Source organism: Salvia miltiorrhiza, chromosome 1 (assembly GCF_028751815.1).
Source record: "Salvia miltiorrhiza cultivar Shanhuang (shh) chromosome 1, IMPLAD_Smil_shh, whole genome shotgun sequence".
Lineage (NCBI taxonomy): Eukaryota > Viridiplantae > Streptophyta > Magnoliopsida > Lamiales > Lamiaceae > Salvia > Salvia miltiorrhiza.
In genome coordinates this window covers 55,900,973-55,928,823 of record NC_080387.1, presented here as the reverse complement: position 1 = coordinate 55,928,823, position 27,851 = coordinate 55,900,973, and the positions used below count along the sequence as shown (strand labels likewise).

Genomic DNA, 27,851 nt, shown 5'->3' with positions numbered 1-27,851 from the left:
CGTGGTCTATCCTAGGCTTTTAATTATGTGATTTTAATGATGTTTTAGTTGTTTTTAATTTTTATGTAATTTTATTTTATGTTTTAGGTGTTTTAAAATTTTTATGTAATTTTTATTTTATGTTTTAGGTAATTTTAAATTTTTATGTAATTTTTATTTTATGTTTTAGGTAATTTTAAATTTTATGTTTAATGGCGTAATTAACTATTACAAAAATATGTTATTTAAATTATGCAATAAAATTTAAATGAAAAACATAAAATCAAAACTAATATTATCAAGTAGGCTATCAAGGAACCCCAATGCAGCACTACCTATTCAATAACACAACCACTATCAAGTAGGCTATCAAGGAACCCCATTGCAGATGCTCTTATACCATTGAATAAAAAAGAAATTACGCAACAAGGTGCAATTTCGCACCCAGCTCCCAAATGCTCTTTTTAGTTGGCCCCAGCACGTCGCCACGACGTGTGTGCGATAAAATATGTAAAGTAAAGTAACTACTTTCTCCGTCCCACTTTAATTGGCACATTTATTTTTTTTATTTGCCCTATTTTAATTGGCAATTTTCAAAAATAGTATGTGGTCCTTACCTTCTCTACACACATTAAACAAATGGTCCCCACCCAACCCTTTATTCTTAATCTTCGTGCCCAAAGTAAAAGTACTAATTGAAATGGACGAAGGGAGTATTATTTATAACTATAAAGTCGTTTTATTTTATTATATTAAATTATTAAATATAGAACTTTAAATTAAACTTATAATCAAAATACGTAAGTAGCATAAAAAAAATAATGTAAATAAAATTAATTGTAAAAACATAATGAGAGTCTCCAAGAGTTAGACACTAAGGGCCCGTTTGATTTTCAGTATTGGATTAATCAGGATATAAATTATCCTGATAATTTAGTGTGGATTAGTCATGATTTCTAATATCAGATGGGTGTTTGATATCATTGGTAATTAATCCCAAAAAGTGTTTGATATTCATTAAAATAGGTTGGATTAACATATCAAATACCTAAATTAGTAGCCTATGAAGGGGGTGGAATAATTAGTGTGGGTTAATCCCATGGGGGAGGTGGGATAATTAGTGTGGGTTAATCCCACAAAATAAGTTAGGGTCTTGGGATAAACCTGGAGTTGACCATATTAGTAACACATAATATCAAACACTACATAAATCCATACTAATTTAACTTATCCTGCTTTTAAACCCATATCAAACAGGCCCTAATTAGTCTAATTTTATTGTTGGAATAGATATTATAGGAAAAAGTAAATGAATTCTCAATGCTGAATCGCTGATGTGACGCGGTGACGCAGTGACGATTTGAAAGCTGAACTGGTTCCTACCATTGGAAGCATTCTTAACAAAGAAAAAAGTGTTCGATCAGCCGTGGAAAAACAAGTATCCTCATCTTAATTTTAATATATTTTCCCGTCAACAAAAAATATTCTTAGAATGAGGTTGCATGGATTTTAACAAAAATAGTTGACTATATTGTGAGTGGAGAGAAAGAAACTTAAAAAATAGTGTTAATAATATGGTTAAATACCAAATACTCCATGCGCAAAGACAACCCTAAGGCAACGTTCGTTGCGTGTAACTCCTTAAGATACCGATTAGTAAACAAAATCATCTAATAGCTAAACGGACGTTTAATTCCATCCAAAAAATTCATTTTTTTAATTTTTAATTTTTGGGGTCTACTTACCGTTTAATAGCGAGCGGGAGAACTCAATTCTCACTTCACCCACTTCAACAACAAATAAACCCTTCATCTTCTTTTCTTTTTCTTCACTTGTCAAAGTCCGAAAATCAATCGGCGACTAGTGTTCGGTGACATGCAATAGCCGAAGAAGATAAAGTAAAAGAAAGGTTAATAAAATGAAGGAGTCCAATTGATGGATTCTCACTCTTCTGAGCCCAATTGAACCGGTTTCTCGACATTGCCCCTTGTTTCTCCGGAGTGCGGAGGGGCGATGATGCATCTGAATATCTTGGTTTAGGCTTAGTGAGATCTAACTCAAATGGTAAAATTGAGGCACTCAGAGACTCTATTTTGTGAGAGGTCTTGGGTTCAATTGAACTTGGTGTAGAGTCCGTCTGCGCGCTGGTGACTTATTTGATTATATAATAGATACATCTTGTAATTTTAAAAAATAAAAGATAACTATATTGTAACTAAAATAAATATTAAAAAAGAGAAACAGAAAACCTATTATGTTATATTTAATATTCCTATGTTGACGATTGACGAAATGAATAAATTTGAGAAACCATTTGTAATTGATCCAACGAAATGAAAATACATGAAAAAGAGGGCAAAGATAATTCGACACAATAACATAAACAATGATTTTTTTTTTTTTTTTGAGGAAAACATAAACAATGAATGGTTAACAATTGAACAAGAATCACATATACGCACATCTTATAATTAATATTTCAACCACTACATTATTTTATTAATTACACAAAATATAAAACAATCTCCGTGTAGTAATTATAATGTTTCTGATTTGTAGTTTTCCAAATCCCACCCGCAGTGACATATCCTGCTACTCAATTGGCGCATTTTCTTGTTGTAAACTTGTAATAGGAAAATATATTTTCAACGAAATGTATTTATTAATGTGGGCTGTGTATAATGGGCTTCATAGTTGGGCTAAAAACTAAGTGAAGCTAAATTATACCAGGCCCACATCTACGCGTTTTCTTTTTCTTTTTTTGGCAAAAAATGAACTATTTTATTTTATTGTGAATTCATTCCGTCAACAAAATATTTTATTTTAAAAATATCTAACAAACTGAATAATGAACTCTTGATCAACAATGATAATATAAAATTAGATTTTATAAATGAAAAAAAAAAAAAAAAACTTAGCAGAAATGACATATCCTGCTACTCAAAACCGAGAGATGCAGCACAAGAAAAAAGGTCAACCACACACAACATGAAAAGAAAAAAGACGAAACTAAAACAAACTCTACACCCTTATTACTTAGGCCCTTTTTGTTTAAACAAAAGTTTCAATCGAGCTTAATTTAATTTAAAAGGTCAACCACAACATTTATTGCACAAAATATAAAACAACCGTGAACTCTCCGTCTACTGCTAATTACATGTTTATTTATCGTATCTCATAAAACTACATGCTTTATAAGCCCTGGAATGTGAATTTCTTTGAAATACTTTTCCCAATCGATATTCTTCACGTCCACTTCAAACATAAGTTGCTCTTCTTTTGACATTTCTTCAATTAACTTTTCAATATTTCCTGTATGAAACCTGTATATAATATAATTAATTAATTAAGATTTTATGTAACATAGAAATTAATAGCCATATCCATAATAAGAGCACCCACATTGGGGCTACTCGATCGCCCCTACTCGAGTAAGGTGGCGATCGAGTAGCCCAATGCAGCCTTCGCCTACTTGAGGCTTACCCGATAGAACGAGTGAGCCCGATCTCCCATTTTTCCAAGCGCGTAAAACACGCGCCTCTATAAAAAAAAAATCTGATTTTGAATGCAATTTTAAAATGATTATACCATTATTAATGCAATTACGTGTATATCATAGTCTCAAGTCCAAATTGAATAATGTTCTTTCACTTGAATTAATATTTACGTGGATACCATATATAGTTGTGAATTTTGTTTCGATTTCATTATTACATGATATCATATATAGTTGTGAATTTTAAAATGATTACACCATTATTAATGCAATTTTAAAATTCCAAAGAACATTATTAAGTTTTATGTAATTTTTTTTGTGTAAGTTTTAGGATTTTAAAATTAATGCAATTTAAATTTGAAGTAAATTGTGTTATTTAAATTTGTGCAATTAAATTTAAATGAAAAACATAAAAATCAAAACTAAAAAATCAAGTAAGCTAATAAGTCATCCCCACTGTGACCTCCTTACTTATTGTAGTCCCCTCCTATCAAGTAACCCCACTTGATAATGGCTTGTTCCATAAGAGGAAACTATATTTTATTATGTAAATATTTGATTTAAAATATAAAAATTATATTTATTTAAAGATCAAAATTAAAAAAATTATTTCTCATCCCTCATTTTTTTTGAATAAATCTGTTTTTCAATTCTTTTTTATTTTTATTTTTATTGTTAGTTTATTTTTTTGCCTTTTCATAATATATCAATTTTTATTATTGTGAATTTTCTTTACTTTTTTAAATATTTAGCTAAAATTTATTCAGTTAAAATTATTATTTTTATTATATTTATAAATATGACAGTTGAATTGATATTCATTTTATATAAATATTAAAATATAAAAAAGTTTATCGTATATTGCACGTAATGCAAATACTAGTAATATACTAAAAAGATATTATAGTAATGAATGTGTCCGTACCTTGCTTTGAAGAATCCGGCAAATTCATAGATCTTACAAAGTTGCTCAACATAAACAATTTTGGCATTGCACTCTCGAATCCTCTTTGTATCTTCACCAACTCTGCATTCTCCCAAAATTTCCTCTCTTATGAATTTTGAGAATTGGTCGAAATTATCGAGAAATTTGACTTTTGCGATATGTGGTCTCTCAATATTCAAAGGAGCCTCTTTAAAGTATTGATGTAAATATTCAAAGAAGTGGAAGAATGTTAGAGGATTGGAATGACTAGATGCGACATGGTACACATGAGTCATATCTGTATTTCCACACTTTGCAATAGCGGCAATCATCGTATTCGCTACTATATCCACCGGCACTCATCAATATATACATACAAACTAATTAATTCCAATATATATAACTTAAATAAACAAAAAAAAAGTATAGAGCGACCATAGCTTGTGATTTTTTTTTTATTTTTGTAGTATCTAGGATTAACAATTTAATTATATTGAGACAAATAAAAGTGGAAGCAAACCTCTCATTGAAGGCAGTGGAAGCTGCAGAATGGATGATAACGTGTACATGTTTCCTAACAGCATCAATAGATTCAGAATCCATTCCCATATTTGGTTTGCATATATCTCCCACTATTGGTATTAGCTTCTGCTTTACAAAATCTACATAAGATATCCCATATTTTTCTTTCAAGCTTGCGAACAAGTCCGAACTTATTATCTACAAAAAGTGCATTGGTATATAGTTAATATATAGGAATTAAAAAAAAGTGCAAATTAATATTAATTCTAAAGAATGCATAATTACACAAAATATTTTATATTGTCTAGCACTAGCTAGCTGTTTCAACATAGATACATGATGTGTGTGATTTAGTTATCTATTTTCGTGTCGTTTTGCCATTGATTTTTCCTTGATATTACCCAAGTTGGTGATTTTTGGTGCAGAAATTGAAGAGTTCGATGTTGATGGAGTCGAGTGAAAGAAAGTAGAAGAATAAAGTTTTATTTTTATGCTAAAGGAGCCCGAAAAAGACGAGAAGTGACAAGCTTATTAATTGGACTAGAATTTGATTAGTTTTATTTCTTTGGCCCAATTATCAAAAGTGGCGACCATTAGTGGGCCAAGATTTGATAAATTTATTAGATAGGTTATAATTTATTCTTCACGGCATTAATTATTTGATAGGTTATAATTTATTCTCCACTAATTTATTTGATAAATTAGTGGAGAAGACAACCTTGGACTTCACGGCATTAGATAATTCTGGCGGTTGGGAATTGACATTGGACGAGAACAGAGGAGCATTGTTTTATTGTTTTTTATTCTTTATTAGTTCGTAAATTTTGTTTATGTTTTCGCACTGCAGATAGATTAATTTTCTTCTCGATTATTTTAATTCATTAGATTATGTTTGCTTTATTTGATTTCATTGTGTTTTATTTCAATAGTATGAGTAGCTAATTTCTTAATTCGGCGAGAATAATGAAGCATTAATTTATTAATCTGTGACTCTGTGAGACCTAATTGAGCATAAAATTGGTTCCTATTGATTTCGATTTATTCCTAGGGTTTAAAGATAATTCTGATTTTATTTAAGCCTGATCAACTTAGATTAAATTGGATTACAGTCAATTAGCACCTCCAATCCGTAATTGTTGGAATATGGCTGATTAGTGATAAAACTACCATGTTCGTAGTAAGAATAAATTGGTGGATTAATTATTACTAGCGTATCTAGGATAATTGGTCTAAATTGGGTTCCTTCATCTTAATGCTATTAGAATATTAAATCTAGGTCTGGCGTCTCCAGCTAGGTTATATTTTAATAAGGGAAATAAGCAGGTCTGGCGTCTCCAGCTGTTTATCGAAACAGTAAGTAGGAATTGGGGTACGTCCGTTGCGTTTCACGGTATCCTATAACTGGTTGGTTGATAGAGATTAATTAATCTTTGCGTCGATGATCAGAGCTTTGAATTAGTGTGGATTTATTTGAGCCGAATTACCTTTTTATTGATTTATTTCTAGAGTAGTTTTTATTCGATTTATTGCATTCTTAGTTTTAATTAATTCTTCTCAAATTTAAGGCGTGGTGGCTACACCAAATTTTATAGATTTTAGGGAATTGAATGACTTTACCTGCTCTCTGTGGGATCGACCCTGCTTATCATCATACTAATTTATTTTGGTAATTCTGCAGGAATTATTTGGTGGAAAACGACGACCACCAATACACTAGATTCGTCAAAAAAAAAATATAGCTACAAAGAAGATTATATTATATCCAAAGTCCATCTCCTAACTCCCATTTAATTTATTTTGAACTTCGCTAGGAATATGATATATCCTACATGTTTGGAATGAGATCCAGTGTCCCACAATCTTACGTGTGCCACTGTGTCCCATACTTATAACTATTATTTTTAAAAAAAATTACAAAAATAAAATTTCTTATAATACTATAAATTATATTTAATTTTTATTTCAAAAAATTAAATTTTTTAAAAAGTATATACCATGACTTTAAATTTATCAACCTATTATTAGCTAATAAAAGTGAAATTAATTTATAAAAAATAATTATATACACTAGATTGATGGAATAAACTCTAGTTAGTAATCACAAAATTAAACTAAAGCATATAAAGTTGAAATTGAAGAAAATACATATAAGAAATTAAATAAAATTGAAAGTGGGACACAAAGTGGGACATAAAGTGTGGTACACTGAATCTCATTCTTGTCATGTTTATATATGAATTAATAATAAAAATATATTTATTTATTTAGGTAAGCGTGATAATATAAATGAAATGAAATATTGAAAGTATTTGTGCAGCTTAATTCCCTCCAAAGTTAATTAAATAACAAAAAATAATAGATAAATAATTTATAGTTAGTTATTATCTATCGATTTGAGGTATTTATATACCTCGCTTTGTAATCTATCAAATGCAGCTTCCTTGTCTTTTGCCGTTATAAGCAAGTAGATTTTTCCCACCGAGGTTGATCTTAATAGCTTTTCCACAACAACTGCAAAGCAAAAAATTAATATTTCAAGGTCAGAGATATTATAAAAACTGAAATACTTTAATATGAATCAAAAAATGAAAGATATTATGGACTAGATTAGGATATATTTGATATATTCTAATACTAAGTAAGACAGTTCAAGTGTGAATTCCTTAGTCGTAATTGTTGACTAAGGAAGACAAGACAATTTAGAATTGTCTTCTTCGCTTATAAATAAGGGAGCTTGGTCTTACGAATCGAATATGAAAATATACGAAAAACATTAGAAGAGAAAACACCTAGAGAGTACTATGGTTTCAATCGGAGATTTCCTAGCTGTCGAAGATTGAAACATGCACTGGGAATTGTTCCTGCATCGAATTGACATACACGTGGATACCTCTAGTGGTGGATTCAATTCGCAGGAATCGAGACGCATGTTTACTACACAACGAGTAAGTTAATTTTATTGTTGTGTACGTTTGTAATCTCTACACATGAATCAATTGTAAATCTAGATCTAATCCTTGAATGTATATTCCGCTGCGTATCATTAGATGATGTCAAGGATAACTAACAGTGGTATCAGAGCCCGGGGCTCGATTTACAATTGCTATTGTGTTCTAAATTGTTTATGGGTTAAGAGTATGTGATTTTAGAAATCTAAAAAAAACTGGAAATTGAAATCGCAAGTTTTGGAAATTTGGGATTAAGGAATTTCGAAACCATTTTCTGAAATTGGGCTATCTTTGCTGGGCCATTCGCCGGATCCAAGCCGACCACCTTGATGAACGAGGCGTGGACGGTGGCTCGGGGGCTCGCCGGTGAGCAGCGCCCGACCACCTGCCGCTGGTTGCGTCGCGGTGCGTCGTGGCTTCGAGCCGACGTCCGCTGCACTCTTTAACAGACCCGCCAACTCGGTCTTGGAGCCCGGCGATGGTGGAGGTCTTGCGTGCTGGAGGCGGCGGATCCGGGGCTGTGAACGGCGACGAGGAGTTTCGAGCTCCTGCCGGAATGGCCGAGAAACGGTGAGGACGCAAGAGGCGTCGCACCGGTGGTGGTCTCGCACGGCGACCTGCGCGCTCGCGGTAAGAACTCCGCTGCTTCCTCCGCTGTAAGGCGCTTCCCTCCGACGCGGCTTCGAGCTGCTATCGGCGTGGAGAACTCCGGTAGGGCGCGATGTCGTCGGCGTCGTCGCTTCGTGCGCGGCGGCGGCGGCGGCGGGCTGACGGGCGGCGTGGCTGACGGGAACGAGAAGGAAGCACAGCGGCTGCTGCTACAAATCTTTTCACAAACCCTTAAAGCTGAAAATTGGATTTTGGGCTTTAAGATGTTTGGGCCCGGTATGGGCTTGGTGCTGCTGGGCTTCTATTTCTTTTGTTAGCTGGGCTGCGAATTTTAGAAATAAATGGCCCTTTTTGGGCTTTAACAGTTTTAAAAAATATATATATATATATATATATATATATTAATTTAGAATTAATAATATTAATCCCAATTTCAGAATGGAATTTATTAATTAGATTAATAAATTTTGTTTATTATTATTTTTGAAATAATAATATTAATTGTATAATAATTTGGAATTAATATAGATTAATCCTTTTATAAATTAGATTAATGAATCTTGATTTAATATTTTTTATAATATTGAATCTATATTTATATTAATTTGGAATTGATATAAATTGACTAATTCATTAATTTGATTTATAAATCATGAATTATTATTATTTTTGAAATAATAATATTTGATGAGTTTTTATATTAATTTTGAATTAATATGTGAAATTATTATTTTTGAAATAATAATGTTGTATTAATTTGGAATTAATACGAATTGATTAACCCATATTTTAATTGGAGAATAAAATTTTAATTGGATTAAGGAATTTTATTCGTAGAGATTCTATGTTGTTTTGTGATAAGCATGCTATTTGATTTTATGCTTATTTTAACTATAGTAGTTAGAGACCGCTTTTATGCTTGGGTAGGCGGCACCCAGTATATGTAGTCCGCGTTACTATGTATGGGTAGGCGGCACCCAATACGTGTGGTCCGCATTTCGTATGCCTGGGTAGGCGGCACCCAGTAATTGTGTTGCTATTTAATATTGGATATTAAATATAAGCAATTAGTATCACATGTTAAATCCCCATTAAATATAAGTCTTTGTGAAAGCACAAAACGCGTCGTCCATCATAATTGTCTGAGCAACCCATCCTTTTCGATCAAGAGTATTTACATAAAATTGTATGCTCTAATCTACAAGGCCAAGGCTCATTCATAGGTTGGCACCGTGTGATGGGGTTGACTTACTTAAATCATTTTGGAACGCAAAGCGACCAAGAATAATTTAAGGACGCAGATTAATTGGATTAATCAACCAAGAATTGCAAAATTGTTGTTGCAATTGGCTTAGAGGCCTACTAAGTGATATTATTGTAGTCATCAGCAAAGCAGAGGCTGCATAATATTGACTTGGATCTTGGACCACTAAGATTTATATTGATTATAAATCCGTATTTTATGTTGGGGGCATAAGATATGTTAAAATTAGTGGGAGCTAATCAAAACAAAATGCCTTGTTTGATTAGTAAAATAAATGTGACTTTTTGATTTGATTCCTTTTACTGCTTTCTTTTATCTCTGTTTTATCTGCAACTGTTTTGTTATGTTTGTTGGATACGGTAAATTGACTAGGTCAAACTTTCTGGATTGACCGCGCAAGTTGCGTTTGGTGCTAAGGCTAGATAGGATTGATTATGTCTTAGAGAAATCAATCCACATCATCTTGAATGTGACTTTAGAAACTTTCAAAATGTTTGACATTGAAAGTTATAAGAAACATATGGATGATGTAACTTCTGCTAAATGTGTCATGTTTGTGTCAATGAGTTTAGAACTACATAAACAACATGATCACATGTTATGATTGAGATGTTGATGCACCTGAAGAGTGTTAATGCTTTAGAAGCTAAGACCATAAAGTATGAGATACTCATGGATCTCTTCAGGATTAATCTACATGGAGTAGACAAGGTCTCTATGGATGTCTTGAAAAAGATTGAGTTAATTGAGAGGATGGCCACGATTGGAACGAGACTATTTGATATTTGTCTCAATCAACTTAATCTTGCAGTAATGATCTGTCTCATTTGTGAACTTCATAGTGAATTCAAAATGAACAATAGGACAGTGACACTGCCATGAGTTTCATGACATGTTAAGGAACGATTTTGAATCGTCTTCCACTAAGGACAAATAAGTTCTTATGATTAATGCTTCTGCCAATTCTAACCCAAAAGGAAAGAAAAGGTAAAAGAATGATCAAAGAACTAAATTTTGTATCCTAAGGTGGAAACCAAAAGAAGCAGAAGTTACCCAAAGATGAAATGCCTTTTTGTCAAGAAAAGGACACTGGAAGGAATAATGTTTGATGTTCAAAACATTGGATGTTTTGATAGCAGGATTTGGTATGTTTATCATTGAGGTGAACATGTCTACTAACAACTCATGCTCCTGGGTATTAGATACGAGTTATAATTCACACATTTGTTAAAATGTGTGTTGTCTAACTAAAACAGGAGAGTGGGACCAAGGAAATTTGACTTACGCATTTGTTTTGAGCAATAGTTGTTGCTAAATGCATAAGGTCTTATGGATTTGATCTATCTTTGGGTTTGTGGACATGTTAGATTGTTATTTTGTTCTTGGAATTACGAGGAATATAATTTCCATTCTCGTGTTAGACATTGAAGTTTTTCATTCCATTTTGCGAATAGAATTTATTCTACTTTGCTTAATGGAGATGAAAATATTTCACTTGAGAATGCTTTATATTTGCTCAATGCGAACAAAATATCCTCAATGTGTAAAATAAACTATCACAAGCAATGCGAATAGTCCGACTTAACTTTGGCATGTAGGCTTGGTCACTTAATGAGAAATGATTAACAAGATCGAGAAAGTTAGACTATCTCACACTTTTTGACGTAAAGTCTTAAAGTGCTTGTGAAATCACATCTCAAGGTTAAAATGACCAACGAGCCACTTTCTAGGAAAAGAATACAAGCTAAAGTACTTGAGTTGATTCACATAGTGATATGTGGACTGTTTCCAACTTAAGCACAAAGTGGATTTTCGTACTTCACAACTTTCACAGACGATTTCTTAAGGTATGGAAATGTGTATCTTATGAAACACAAATCAGAAACTTTGAGAAATTTATGGAGTTTAAGTTAGGAGTCGAGAAATAACTTGGAGAAGTATTTAATCTCTAAGATTAGATCGAGAAAGAAATACTTAAGCCATGTGTTCGTCGATTGCTTGAAGTCATATGGAATCCATCCACAATGGACTCCTCTAGGGATACCTTATCTGAGTTGGGTATCCGAAAGGAGAAATCGAACATCATTAGATATGATTCGATCCATAATGAGCTTCTCAAAACTTTCAGTGTATCTTTGGGACCATGCCTTGTTTATTATTGCTTATATTCTGAACCAAGTTCCACTTGAATTAGTTGAGTAAATATCATATGATTGTGGTATTGAAAGAAGCATAGTTTTACACATATGTGAACCTTGGGTTACACTACATATGTAGAGAAAATGCTCACTGATTAGTTGGAATCAAAAGTGAGAAGTGTTACTTTGTGGGATATCCGAAGAAAACACGAGAATACTACTATTTTCTTGGAAAATATAAGTTCTCAGTTTTAGGATTGCGATGTTTCTTGAAAAGACTTGGTCTATAGAGAACAAGATCGTTATGACTTAGATCTTGACAAGATTTGAGAGCCACAAAGTCAACATGGAGGAAGAAAACTTGTTAGATGGTCTAAACAAGGATTTAGTGGGAGCTGTTCATGATCTTATTGGTACTGATGCACTACTTAGAGCGTCAGACACATCCAATAAGAGCAGTATTGAAGATTTTTGCAGAAATGCAATATTCTTCAATACGGGGGGAGATATGACATTGGATGTCGAAGATCCTTCATCATGATATAGCGGATCAACTTCCTCAAGTTCTTCAAGTTCAGAATAACGAAGAGCCTGCACAAATGCAACGTCGTATAAGTTCTAAAGAACGTAAACCAACTAAAGAATGTATCTATTGATCTAGGATCAAGATGATAAAGAATTTGGAATTGGTGATGAACTTAGAACCTATGCGAAACTATGATAGTCATAGATTCTTAGAAGTGGCAAGAAGCCATAAAATCTGAATGGACCGGTTAGACCATAAATAAGTTATCATTTGGGGTAATACCTAATTGATGCTAATGATAATGTGCAAACTTGCAAGGCAAGGTTAGTGGCAAAAGATTATAGTCAGTGCGAGAGCATTGATTATGATGAAATCTTTTCGCCAATTGCAAAAGTCAAGTCCATTGAGATGTTACTTGTTGTTATGAACTAAAACAAGCTTCTAGAATATGGAACAAATGTTTGACAAAGAAATCAAATCATTTGATTTTGGTTAAAAGTAAAGAAAGTATTGTGTTTATAGGAAACACAAGAATGAGAACACAATTTTCATCATCATTTATGTATGACATATTGAAAATGAAAATTATTGTACTCATGATGCAATCCATGAAAGACTAGTTGTAAATTTCCTTCATGGTGAAGGATTTGAGTAAAGCCTATTATATCATTGGGATCAAGATCTATTGAGTTTGAGCTAATAGATTGTTAGGCTATCAAAATCCACTTACATAGGTAAGATGTTAAGGCGATACTCCATGAATAAGTTCAAAAGGACATCTACCGATGGAATATAGCATCTATTTGTAAAGAAAGGATTGTCCTTCTAATGACAATGAGATTTAACGCACAAAGGATGATCCTAACGCTAGGGCAATAGGATGGTCATGAATGTCATGATTTTCACTACACAAGGTGTAGTCTGTGTGCTTAACATCGTTGACAGATTTTAAGAGATATTAGAAACAAAAGATTATGTTAGATCAAGTTCCCACATAAGAGGACATTGCTAATCATTTTGACCAATTGTTATGCATTGTGAATCATAACAAACACTTTGAGTGTTTGGGAATTGGATATCTTCGAGACTGGCTTTAGTCAGTGGGAGTAAAAGTAATATGTCTAGAAATAATCTGTGTTGAAACTTATTACTTGATCACATTTATGACATTTGATGTCACTAATGGCATTATGCATTTATTTGATTGATTACTTTGATTATTTGTTTTCATTCAATTAAATGTTCCCATGAGTTAATACTGTTGCTAATTTAGTGGGAGGTTAGCAATAGAGTATAACTCTTAAAGAGCCCCAACTGAGGATCATCAAGATTGGGATATTGATGATATGATATAAGTTGGCATGCGATCTGTATCACATTCTTAGAGAATATAGTTGTTCCCACGACTATGAGATATTAGATACTCGTGATAGATGCATGGATACTTTAGAGAGTATTGGCATACCCAACCAATATATCATTTGTTTTGGTGTCTATGATTATTGGTGTGTGGAGTTTGTGACAGTCCTTTGACTTGAGGGCAATGCTTATCTTACTTATTGAATGGTATACTTTGACCAAGTACAATGCTTGCACTCCAACCAAAGGGGTAGATACGGCTTGTGTTGGGTATATCGGGATATAAGGGAAGGTGGTAGTTGTGCCAAGATAGGATTCATTCCTCGATTTACATTTCGAGAAGAACACTCAGTTTCTCTATATTACTTGACCGTTAAGTCACTGGCCAGTGCAATTGATATGTTCGAACTTTAAAAGTTGAACATGATCGATGGAAGTCATTTAATAAAGATGAGATAAATTGATAGAGCTATTAGAAAGACACAATGGCAAATTCTAGGCTCTATCGAGTGGTTCGTGAATGAAAGGATGTTACTATATCTTCGCATAAAGGTTTTGTTTACAGAATCCACGTAAACGTTCTTCATATATCGAGTTCGCTACACAACGCAGTCTAGGAGTTTTGTGTAGACTTTAATTTGATTATTGACGATAATGGAGGCCTATTGGGTCACACTTTATGTGTATTGTTGATTCGCTTAAGAGTGCAAAGTTAGTGCTTGGTGTTTAATCTAATGCTAGTCCAAGTGGGAGATTGAAAGATATTATGGACTAGATTAGGATATATTTGATATATTCTAATACTAAGTAAGACAGTTCAAGTGTGAATTCCTTAGTCGTAATTGTTGACTAAGGAAGACAAGACAATTTAGAATTGTCTTCTTCGCTTATAAATAAGGGAGCTTGGTCTTACGAATCGAATATGAAAATATACGAAAAACATTAGAAGAGAAAACACCTAGAGAGTACTATGGTTTCAATCGGAGATTTCCTAGCTGTCGAAGATTGAAACATGCACTGGGAATTGTTCCTGCATCGAATTGACATACACGTGGATACCTCTAGTGGTGGATTCAATTCGCAGGAATCGAGACGCATGTTTACTACACAACGAGTAAGTTAATTTTATTGTTGTGTACGTTTGTAATCTCTACACATGAATCAATTGTAAATCTAGATCTAATCCTTGAATGTATATTCCGCTGCGTATCATTAGATGATGTCAAGGATAACTAACAAAAAAGTTATATGGAATGAAAAGAATTAGCAAATGATGGGATCTATATTTCAAAAGTTACATATATAGTTATATGGAATTGAATCGGGTAATAACGTTTTGGGTGTGTTTGGTTTGAGGTATTTGGGTGTGTTTGGTTTGAGGTATAAGAAATGGATAAGCTCAATTTATCATCTTATACCTCGTTTATTTTGACGTAATAAAAAATTCGGGCAGCACCTTATCCCTCGGAAAAGAAATAATTTTATACTTAATAGAGGGTGGTATAATTTAAAAACCACCTTATAATGAGTGAATAAATATATTATCATTCAAACCAAATAAGATATAAAAATGTAGTCCTCACTTTATGTCACACCCCAATTCTTGAAGGAATAAATATAATCGAGGTGTGAATAATTCATAGACATAAACAAGGGAAAACCTTGTTATAACCGAAATAGGATTTGAAATTCGGGCAATGCCCCTTTGGATCACAAGTTTTGTTTCATGCTTCTGACAACCGACATTCATTAGCATAAATTCAGTAGTGAAGAGTCTAAGCTCGGTCAAGTATATCGTTTGAAATTTTACATGAAGATCTTAAGTTGGGAAAACAAAAGACTGATATGAGTAATTGCTACAGCGGAAGTCTAACATAGGAATTTAACTCTAGCCTCAGCTCAGTCCCGTCATCACCAGCCAGCCAACCTGAAAACATTTGAAAGTAATTTTGGGCTAAGTACTAATGTACTTAGTGGGCATGCATTTTCTGAAACAATTCATATATTCGTAAAGAGCAGTTTATCCAATTAAACTTGACATGACTTAGAAGGTTTTAAATTGAAAGAACTTCTAAGCATGTTAAAACATTTCTTTCATTTGTGCGCACATGTCACACTCCCTTTCTGTTACTCGCTGTGATCCCGGACCTCTAGCCACTGACGGATCCGTTTCTCCCATTTCACTTGCCCTGAGGACGTAACTCAGACAAGTTGAATTGACCTCGGGACGCTACCCAGGCAGGCCCTTACATTACATGCTTCGGAACACATCCAGCAAGCACCCTTATAACGCCTCTTAGTTAGTGCCCGATGGAGATCAACCCACCGAGTCAGCTAACGAGTGTACACAATTCTCAAATAACGTGTTAGGCCATAAGAGAACCTCAATTGATTCGTTGTGGCGAGCCTTAAACAGAGCAGAGTACACATAAACATTTTATTGGATAAACAATTTGCATTTCATTGAATAAATAATTTGTAATTCATTGAAACATTTAGAGCTTAATAACTCAATCATACTTTATACATTTGGAAAGTAAGCCCACCTGGATAGGCAAAGCCTGAAGATCATAATCACATAAACTCATCTTGGGAAAGCAGTGCTAATCCCCTTGGTCCACAAAGCCTACAAGAAATTCTATCCTTAATAGGTCTCATGAAACTAATCTTAATGTCTTAGTGGATGTACTAAACATACTTGATTCATCACGCCGAGTTTTCAAAATTTAGTAAATAAATAATTGAAAACTAAATTCTCGAGTTAAGGACACCAACAATATCCTTACTCGATTTTCTTAAATAATTGGATTTATAAATAAACCAATTAAATCATGAATGCTTTCACTCATAAAAATACTTGATGCAAATCATTTCATGCTTAATCATATATGCACATAATAATATTAATATTATTATGCAATTTGTCTTTAAAATAATTAATCAACTAGTGATAGTCAAATTAATTAAAATGTGGACTGCCCAAAATAATTAAATGTAAGGGCCAAATACATAAAAATTCGTAGCCCAAATGAAAAAACAAAGGCCCAATACTTTTAAATAAACTCAGCCCAACAACTTAATAGTCTGACTTCTAATGATTCAGCCCAAACCTATTCTAACACAAAACCCTTCCCCACTTCTCCTTCACAGAATCACAGCTGATCCTCTTTCTTCTCCAATCTCTCTCGGCTCTCTTCCCAAAAGTTCCGCCGCCACGGAAGCTCGCCGGAGGAGCAGCGGCGATAAGCCGCCACCACCAGCTCCTTTTGTCCTCCGTTCTCCCTTCTCTCTCCGACAGCGACGGCGACCGCCGCCACCAGTCAACCATCTTGCTCCGCCTCTCTCTCAAAAATTCCAGCGAAACCATCGCCGTCTTCTTTCCCATCTCCCTCGATCTACCTCTCTCTCCACCTCTGGCACCAACAACGGCTCCTCGCCGCCGCTGTGCCTGGACTCCCTCATCTCTCACCGCCTCTGTCTCCCTCTCGGATTCAGGCTCGCCGAGCCCTTGCTCAACTCACCGCCTTCTCTCTCCGGCAACCGCAGCGGTGCCACGGCCGCCGCCCTCTTCCCCTGCCTAAATCAGCCACCACCGCCCTCTCTCTCTTTCCCTTCAAGGTCCGGCAACTGCACAGCCTGGGGCTGCCGCCGTCGAACTCCAGTTTCCCCTAGACTCAACAGGAAACACACACACACCAAGAGCAGCAGACTGACTCGACATCTACACCACAAAACCGAGACTTCCCCATTTTCTTTTTTTTTTTTTTTTCCATGAATACAAATTTTCTTGAAATCAAATAACAAAATCGATGCTTCAAGACTCAACCTTTCCTTTTATAAATCATGCTTTGATACATGTATATAAATGACAGAGTTCTTATCTATCATGCTTGTAAACAATTGAGGTACAAATAAAAAGATTTAGGTGAAACCTTGGGTGGATGATGAGCGTGGCTGTCGTTTTGATTTGGGTTGGCTGCTGGGTCTATTGAATCAAAATGGTAAAGTCCATCACTTCGAGTTTTTTTCATTTCTTCTTTCGACAGATAGAGAAAGCATGGAAAATAATTGAGGAGAGTGTAATTCATGAGAATGGTGAATTGGCTGGAGTGTAACTTGATATGTGGTAGATATTTTTGATGTGGTCGATATTTTGATTCTGCAGGCATGGCCTCAAATTAGGGGTAGGCATAGGGTGGCTTGTAGGAGTATAGGGTAGGGTTGAGTCAAAGCATTGATTGGACAATTAAAATCCTCATGATATAATTATCGAAATTGTAAAAATCGTTTAGTATTCGCTAAATAATTACCCCGTGTAAATGCTTGAATGCTTAATTTAAATAAATATGCAATGCATAAAAATTTAAATAAAGAAAATTTTACAAAGGTATTTGTAAATCTTTTGTTGGAATTAAAATAAATCATTTTCTTTTCGACGTGAATCATCTTAACTTCTAAGTTCAAAATTATTCTAAACTTAGCTCGAGGAAACGGGGTATTATACTTTAAGTGATAAATTTATATCTTATTATATTATCCCTTTAGTATAGAAACTAGCATAAACAATTTGAACCACTGATCTTTTATAAAAAGAAGCATGATTGTAATTATATATTTTAAAAGTGTACGTATATATATAAAGAAGCATAGTTTCTAATTTGTGCAGAAAAAAAAGGTCTTCTAATTAACCGAAAGCATGACGATCAATATTCAAAGGTTTCGTTGAGGAGTACTCCCTCCGTTCATCAATTCGTGTCTTAGGAGAAGGAGACACGATTTTTAAAAAAAATGTATTGTTTATTTGTTGAGTGGATAAGGGGACCCACAATTAATAAAGGTCAATACATTAATTAGTAGATTAGGACACGAATTGGTGGACGGACTAAAACGGTAAATTAGGACACGAATTAGTGGACGAAGAGAGTATAAAAATGTATGTATGATATAATACCTTTTCCAAGGAGACCAGTTGCACCAGTAATAAAAATGTTCTTCCCTTGAAAAAATTCAAGGATACCTATTCCGGCATGCCCATCTTGAGGATCAACGGCCGCCGCCGCCGCTGCCGCTTTGAGCTGCGACGGCGGTGGGTGGCAGCCAGAAGTGAAGAGGGAATGTGTTTGCTCATTTTTGCTACTAAAAGCATTGATTTTAGGATGATTGACAGCAAAGTATCTCCCCATAGAAGAAGGTTTGATTGGAGGATAGAAGAATGAGGTAGGAGCTGCACTCACCAACATTATGTTTAATCAGCTTTAGTTAAACTCACAAAACCAAGAGTGTTATGGAGCTACTTGTAAGCAAGATTTTGGAGTAACTTAATTATGCCTAGTATTTGTACTAATTAAACACACTACGGTGGATTTATACTCCTATATCACATGTATATGCTACATGGAAAACTTTTTTATATTAGATTTTCTTTTTGGAAACTAGCTGGAAGATTTTAACAACTGGACATGTGATTTGTATATCATAAATTGATCATAATCTTCACTTGGGATCTTCGATATTTTAATTTTGATCTTTTCAATTCAGAATATTGCGATTTTTAAAAAATGATTGATAATGGTTCTCTAATTTTTCCAAACTCGATATTGAACCTATCTAATGATTGATAAAAAAAATCGTTTTACCAATGTAATTGCTTTTCATTGTCAGCAGATGTTAATCCATTGTTTAGTTAATTAACTAGGGTCTAGAATCCAATTCTATTTTATAATTAGTGTTTATATTTTTCTGTGTCTTAAAATGATCATTTGGATTGATTATCTTTAAATTAGAATATATTATTTTTCAAACAATAAATATTAATTTGAATTCATTATATGATACTAATAAAATATTATTTTAAAATAATACTCCCTTCGTCCAAATAATAGTGTCCCATAATTTTTGGGCATGTAGATTAAAAAGTATGTAAAAAGTAGATAAAGTGGGTTAGTGGAAATTATTTAAATATTAAGTATAGAGACTGAAAATATATTGCCAAGAAAGGAATGAGACATTTGTATTGGAAGGTTCCAAAAAAGAAAGTGATACATTACTATTGGAACCAAGGGAGATTATTAAAATATTAAATTAATAGTGAACACAAATAATGAGATATAGAATTAGAAGTCACGAACAGAGCACGTTAAACTTAAGTGGGAATTATCACATATAGCCATTTTTGTTAAAAACATAAATTTTATAGCCCTAGTTTATAATAGATAAGTTATATAGCCATTTTAGGCTTAAAAGACTATAACACCCTTTGACTTTTTTGAAACTTCGAGTACTCGATGGTGTACTCGATGGCACCATCGTGTACACCATCGAGTAATGAAAAAAATGAAGATTTTCTACAACACTATCGAGTAATCGAAGTACTCGATGGTGTACACGATGGCACCACGAGTACTCGATGGTGTACACGATGGTGCTATCGAGTACTCGATGGTATACTTGATGGTGCCATCGAGTACACCATCGAGTACAAAAAAGTCAAAGGGTGTTATAGTCTTTTAAACTTAAAATGGCTATATAACTTACTATCTATTATAAACTAGGGCTATAAAACTTATGTTTTTATGAAAGAGGGCTATAATAAGATTTCCCTCTAAACTTAACTATAGACTAATTACACTATAGACTAATTACTAAAGTACTCTAAAGTTACTCAAGCTCGAAGATTTAGACAGCTCGCGCCGTCTGACACACTTGATTTTTGCCTTTATTTATTAATGCTAACTATAGACTAATTACTAGTAGTATTTTTTTAGGGGAATTAGTAGTATATTTTAATGCAATTAATAAGTGCATGCAACTAGGGGCACTACTGCCTTTTTGTCCATTCGGTCTAACCTATGAGTTCATAGGCAAATCCAAGATAGTCTCACTTTCCATAGTATTCAATCTACAGATGCTACACTTGCCAACCATCTCGCTAACTAGACCGAAGGGGTTCAGTAGTCATATACGACATTTCCAATGTAACTCTAAGTCTTCCTTCGGCTAAAGAGTGACCCATCGAAATGGGGCACGATCGTATTAGAGTTGTTGCCTGTAGGTAACCCTAAGCCCGTACTCCAAAAAGGGAGGGTTGGGGTTAGCGGCTAGGTATTTTTTAATATTTTTTTAATAAATATATATATTTTTATCTATATATATGTGTAAATAAATAAGAAATATAAGAAAAAAAATATAATATATTGTTTATAGTATCCAACTATCCATATTACTTGTTTAATATTGTACGTTGATTTGTTACATTTATGTTATTTTTATTATATTTTTCTTTCTTATAATATTGAATTTGAGTCAATTCTCAAGTTAAAAGTAAAATTACAAATTATTAATAATTAAAATTAATTTATTTGTTTAGAAGATGAAATATTTTTTTTTAAAAAAATGCATAAAAGTATGTTTTCATATGGTTTCAATCTACATGATGTTAAATTAATTGAATTGCAAACAATTATCCAGTGATTATTAAAAAATGCATGAAAATAAAGTGTACGGAATGCTAAAAAAAAAAATGCTTCAAGGCCTCCTGCCCCCGAACCTCCCGTGTAAATATTTTTCGATGTCGTACTTCAACAAATTCAGTCCTCCTTACATTAAATTCTGGATCGATCCCTGAGTAGGGAGAAATTGGGTTCAATAAAATATTCATGATTGAACTATCCAAACCAAGACTATTGGAGATATGGAAGTATGGAGATATCGTATTTTTACTTATAGCAAGATTTTGATGTAACTTATACCTAATGTATACACACAATAGTATGTCTGCAAACCTCCTGTTATAATCGTTGATTTGATATTAATTTATCATTAACTAAGCATAAAATAAACATTATTTATCTATTTAATTATAAATAATTAATAATTAATTACTAGTATTTATTACTAGTTATTAAGGGTTTATTAAAATTTAATCATAATTTAATTAGGGTGTATAATTTTCAGTTAGTGTTTATTAATCTCCAGTTAAAAATTATTAATTCCTCATAAAATTAAAATTATTAATTAATTAGAATTTAAATTTAATTAGGCAGATGCACAGTGAACGAATGAATATCTGCTGTGATGGCTTTTTGAATGATAGAGTCAGCTTCTATGTTTTATCTGTGTCCTATTAATGATGAGCTTATTAAGAAACTAATGATAAAAAAATAGGTGAAAATATAATGTATTCTCTTGTTTTTCATCAAAGTAAACTGCAATAGAGCTTCAAAGTCATGAACAAATTCTTGGATGGAGTACTATAGCTAGCCATTTATTGCATATAAATACTTTTTATGAGTCCTGGGATGTGAATTTCTTGTAAATACTTTTTCCAGTTGATATTCTTGACATCCACTTCAAACTTAAGTTGCTCCACCTTTGACATTTCTTCAATTAACTTATGCGTATTTCCTGTATGAAACCTACATGCAAGATAGAGTTAAATTTAGACAGCATATATATATAGTGGAGAGATCATCAAATGAAGACTATATGTATTACCTTGCTTTGGAGAATACCACGAATTCATACGTCTTACAAAGTTGCTCAATAAATTCAGCTTTGGCATTGCACTCTCGAATACTCTTGTTTCCATCTTCACCAACTCCCAAAATTTCCTCTCTCGTGCATTTCGAGAATTCATCGAAATTTTCGAAAATTTTGATTTTTGCGATTTCTGGTCTCTCACCTCTCAAAGGAGCCGCTTTGAAGTATTGATGAAGATATTCAAAGAAGTCGGATAGTGTTATAGGATTCGAATGGCTAGATGCCACGTGGTACACAACGGCTTCTTGCATATCCATATTTCCACACTTTGCAATAGCGGCAATCACCGTATTCGCTGCTAAATCCACCGGTATCTGATCATAACATAAACATATATATAACCCAAAAATTAGAAGAAATGATTATGTGGTTTAAAGTTTCAAAGTTTGAATCAGATGATATTACTCACCTAGAATTTTGAAACTGGATTGATGAATTTAGATTTTTGTATTAATAACAACTTTGAATCAAAAAATATAAAATACAATAAGTTAAAAAAAAATAGCTCGAAAGGTCATACTCTACTTACAAGATCCATAGGTGCTTGAGGATTTGCAACAAAAGCTGGGAGCTGTCCTCTCCCATACCTTATGATAATTGGATCACACATCCTATATATAGTACGCAACAATTAATGAGAAACAATGTACATCTACTAGATTGGTATAAGAAATAAATGGGAAAAATAACAAATGAACAAAAGGAGTATAAATACCTCATTCCTTGTATCCAACCCGGGAGAGGTTCATTGTAACAACTCTCTATAATGGATGGCCTAATTATTAGGAGAGGAACATCTCCTCTTATTTCATTCAGACACATCTCACCCATAGCTTTACTTAGCTGATATGTAGTACTCCATCCCAACATTTCAGCTCTGTTATCATCATATTATCAAATTAATATTTCAAATTTTCATACAAAAACTTGAGATTCAAATAAAAGGAATTATATAAAGGGTATATATAATTCTAACGAGAATTACATTTTTCGTCAGATCATGATAATCATTATAATTAATGCATTCGGTGTTAAAATTAATGCACTCGGAAAAGAAAAAAAATTACTTCCTCCAAGATTTGAACCCAAGTAATGCATTCATCTAGCAAGATATGATGCATCAAGCGTAAATCTTGATGATCAAAGGTTTGAAATGGTTCTTCATTCTTATTTTATTTAGTGGTTCTTACTTGAGAACACACACACATATGTATATACATAGGGAAAAGTTCAAGTAAGAACCACTAAATAAAACAGAGAACTATTCCCCAACTCTTCAATTATCAAGATCTACGGTAGGTGCACATCATCTGGGTTCGAATCTTGTAAGGACAATTTTTTTTTCGAATACATTAAATTTAATTGTGAAATGATTTATTTTATAGGAAAAAATGCATTGTTCTCGCGACAACCAACATTGAGATTTCTATTTTTTGTGACAAATGAGAATAAAGGATATATAGATCAGTACAATCTACAAATAAATTAATATAACTCAGGGGTAACCATATCCAATTAATATAGTTGCCCCATCAAGAATTCGAATCCAAATGAGAATGCTTATTCATATATGCATTATATTTATTTATTCGTAAAAATTATTAATTTAATTATTCATAAGTGTTCGCACGCATTTTCAATTTTCAATACATTTAACATCTTCAATAAAATCTTTCTATATCTATATATACCTCTGTCGGCCCAGCTTTCTGAAATAATTGGTAGCGTCATTATTGTTTGGGGATGATTTGAGAAGCAAGCTAATTTCATTAGCTACATCAACCACACCGTCATCTCCTCCCATAATCATCGACTCTTCCGATATTATACCTTCTCTTCTCTCATTAACATAAGCTACAAATATATATATATATATATTCATACCTTACTAATGAATTTCAATACCGCCTATCGACATTATTGAATTGTACACACACACATAGGGAAGAGCTACCGTAAAAACACTTCTTAAAATAAAAATAAAATATTTTTCAATGTACGAATTTTATGTAGAACACGTATGAATTCATCCAACAGGGTTACGAATCAACTGTAGATCTTGATGATCTAAGGGCTGAAAATTGTTTATATTTTAAGAAGTGTTTTTATTTTAGCCTTCCCCATATACAGGGACGGAGCCAGGGGGGCTAGAGCCCCCTCCCAAATTTTGAGTTTTTTTTTTTTTTTTTTTTTTAAATTTTAAAATATATATAGATATATGTTTATACCTATTATAAAATAATTTTGTTTTATAAAAGAGTATTTGGTTATTATATTATCTCATATATACTTAATTTAAGGATAATTTTATTGTTTAAAACTATATGATCTATGAAATATTGTTTGTTATTATTACTATTATACTTGTCTTTTAATAAAAAATGCCTAATATGTATGAAATGCTAAAAAAAATTATAATGTATTGAAACTAATTTGTAATATATAGAAAATATATCATCTATGGACATGTTGTTTGTTATTATTATTATTATTATGCTTGCCTTTTAATAAAAAATGTCTTAAATATACGGAATTTCCAAAAAAAGTTTTGTGATATATTGAAACTATATAATCTATGAAAATATTGTTCGTTATTATTAGTATTATGCTCGTATTTTAATAAAAAAAAATACCTTAAATATACTGAATGCCCAAAAAAATATTCTCGGGGGCTACCGCCCCCGAACCCCCCGTACAGGTTCAGCCCCCCCCGAACTAAATTCCTGGCTCCGTCCTTGCCCATATATGTATATATATATTATATAAAATACTAGTAATATTTTGTAAGTAAATCCATACCCGTTGATATATGTGTGAAGAGCTGGAGTTTATTGCATGTCTTGGCAAATCTCATCAGTCGTTGAGGCGCAATCACATTTGAATCAACTAACAAGTCATACCTACACAAAACATCATAGCATAGTCATATATCCATGTGTATAATATATGCAGTAGCATTAAAAAGTGGAAGCAAACCTCTCATTGAAGGTCGTGGAAGCTGCAGAATGGATGATAACATGTACATCTTTCCTAACAGCATCAATAGATTCAGAATCCATTCCCATATTTGGTTTGCATATGTCTCCCACAATTGGTATTAGCTTCTCCTTTACCAAACCTATATAAGATGTCCCATATTTTTCTTTCACGCTTGCGAACAACTCCGAACTTATTATCTACAAAAAGTACATTAATTGGTATTAGAAAAAGTAGAAATTAATATTCTAAAGAATGCTTAATTAGTTAGGCAAGTATTGTTAAGTACTTGTACTTGTGCAGCTTAATACTAAATAAATTATTATTACTATTCTTATCTATTCATTATAGTTATTTATATATACTTCGCTTTGTAATCTATCAAACGCAGCTTCCTTGTCTTTTGCCTTTACTAGCAAGTAGATTTTTCCCATCGAGGTTGATCTTAATAGCTTTTCCACAACAACTGCAAAGCAAAAAAAAAAAAAAAGAAATATTTCAAGCGGCCGGGTCAGAGAAATCATAAAAATTGAAAGACTTTTGAAGCAAGAAAGTTGTAGCTATAGTAATATAAAAAGTATATTGAGCACTAATTAACTACTTAACTAGATAAATGAAAATCACAATAAATCACTATTATATAAATAAATAGGGTACATATCACATATATGTTAAATTAGATATAAATGTTATTATACCTTGATATGTATGTGTTTGAAAATTTAATATAAATGCTAGATTTCTTCACAAATTCAGTAAAACCTCTATAAATTAATAACTTTGGAACCTGAGGATTTTATTAATTTAGAAAGATATTAATTTATGAATAAATTAATAAATTATCGATAAATTAATCATTTTTAAATTTATAAAGTGTTTCTTTAATATCAGAAATTATAACTATAAATCAAGTTATAATGTGTAAAAACAAATAAAAGATAATATTTAAATTAAATAATGCATGTATCTATCAATTCATTGTGGTTTAAATTTATAAAGTATTTCTTTAATATCAGAAATTATAACTATAAATCAAGTTATAATGTGTTAAAACAAATAAAAGATAATATTTAAATTAAATAATGCATGTATCTATCAATTCATTGTGCATGGTTGATATTACTGGAGATTCTAATGATGATCAAGTTGAAGATAACTCAACAATAGATTTATACTTTAATAATTAAGTTACCATAGTATTCATAATTGTAATATTTTAAAATTAATTTATAATTTTAGGGGAACCTATATATTTATAGAGGAGTTATCTAAAAATTTATTATTTTATTAAAATTGATGATTTTTTGAACTGGTCCAAGTCGGGGCCGGAGAAATTTATTAATTTATTGAGCATTGTTTTAAAGAGATTTTACTGTAGTTGCATAATCAAATAGATCAAATTGCTAATTAAAAATTAAATATAATAAATATTATATCTATATTTTTTGCTTTTATTAATTATAATAACATTAATTACAAGTACAACATACACTAATTTTACTAGTAAAATAAAAAGAATTGGAAATGATGAAATAAAATTATTAGAATTAGAAAATGGTGAAGTATTTTACTAGTACAACATACACTTATTTGATTATAAGTTGTGTAAAGTATTTTTATTAAAATTAGAAAATGGTAAAGATTTGGGAGACAGGCTAATTAAAATGGCAAAAGCAGTATAGATTTTGGTGACAGATATAATACCTTTTCCAAGGAGACCAGTTGCACCAGTAACAAAAATGTTCTTCCCTTGAAAAAATTCAAGGATACCTATTCCTGTGTGCCCATCTTGAGAATCAACCGCCGCCGCCGCCGCTGCTTTGAGTTCCGACGTCGGTGGGTGGCAGCAAGAAGTGAAGAAGGAATGTGTTTGCTCATTTTTCCGACTAATAGCACTCATTTTAGTAGGATGATTTGCAGCAAAGTGCAGGTTTGTTTTGGTGAAATATTTCGTAACAAAAGAAGGTTTGATTGGAGGATAGAACAATGAGGTAGCAGCTGCACCCAAAAACATTATGTTTACTTAGCTCTAAACTCTCAAAACCAAAACTATTAAGTTTAATTTTGAGAGTGTATGGTATTACGGAGATATTTATTGGCGAGATTTTGGTTACTTCAACCTAATATTGTGAACACACTACAGTAAGTAGATCTGTATCACATGTTACATGTATGTATGTATACATTGGTGGACTAAAATAAAACACCTAGCCTCTTAAAATAAAAATCATGAATCATTTTCAACTCTTAGATTATTAAGATCTATAATTATGATTGATTCATCAATTAGTTGATTCGTACATCGTTATTCAACACTATATACTGACTTATTCATTAGTCTCACATATCACGAAAAATATCAATATATATATACAGGGGCGGAGCCAGACTTTCGCTCCAGGGGGGTCCATTTAAAAAAAATAAAAATAAAAATAATAAATTAATTAAAAATAAATTAGAAATAAATAATACTAACACAATTATAAATATCTTTTAAATTACAAAAATACATTTTGTTCATGCAAAACAACTTCAAAAAATGAAGATGGATAAAACTTGGGATTTTGGCAA

The 27,851-nt window shown here is 32.4% G+C and overlaps 1 protein-coding gene and 1 long non-coding RNA gene across 2 annotated transcripts; both read right to left on the bottom strand.

The window, feature by feature from the left end:
* Positions 1-15,401: 15,401 nt before the first annotated feature.
* On the bottom strand, positions 15,402-18,075 carry LOC130997222 (uncharacterized). Its single transcript, XR_009093017.1, has 3 exons — positions 17,699-18,075; positions 16,313-16,392; positions 15,402-15,693 (listed from the first exon to the last, which is right to left on the bottom strand). It is a non-coding gene; the product is annotated as an uncharacterized LOC130997222 (long non-coding RNA).
* A 3,837-nt stretch (positions 18,076-21,912) lies between these two features.
* On the bottom strand, positions 21,913-27,365 carry LOC130995788 (fatty acyl-CoA reductase 2, chloroplastic-like). The gene is made up of 9 exons (XM_057921214.1): positions 26,985-27,365; positions 25,646-25,746; positions 25,281-25,480; positions 25,104-25,204; positions 23,996-24,158; positions 23,020-23,181; positions 22,834-22,915; positions 22,260-22,618; positions 21,913-22,180 (listed from the first exon to the last, which is right to left on the bottom strand). Exons 1-9 carry the CDS (start codon positions 27,292-27,294, stop codon positions 22,030-22,032), a joined length of 1,629 nt encoding a protein of 542 aa, XP_057777197.1. The 5' UTR covers positions 27,295-27,365; the 3' UTR covers positions 21,913-22,029.
* Between the last annotated feature and the right edge of the window lie 486 nt (positions 27,366-27,851).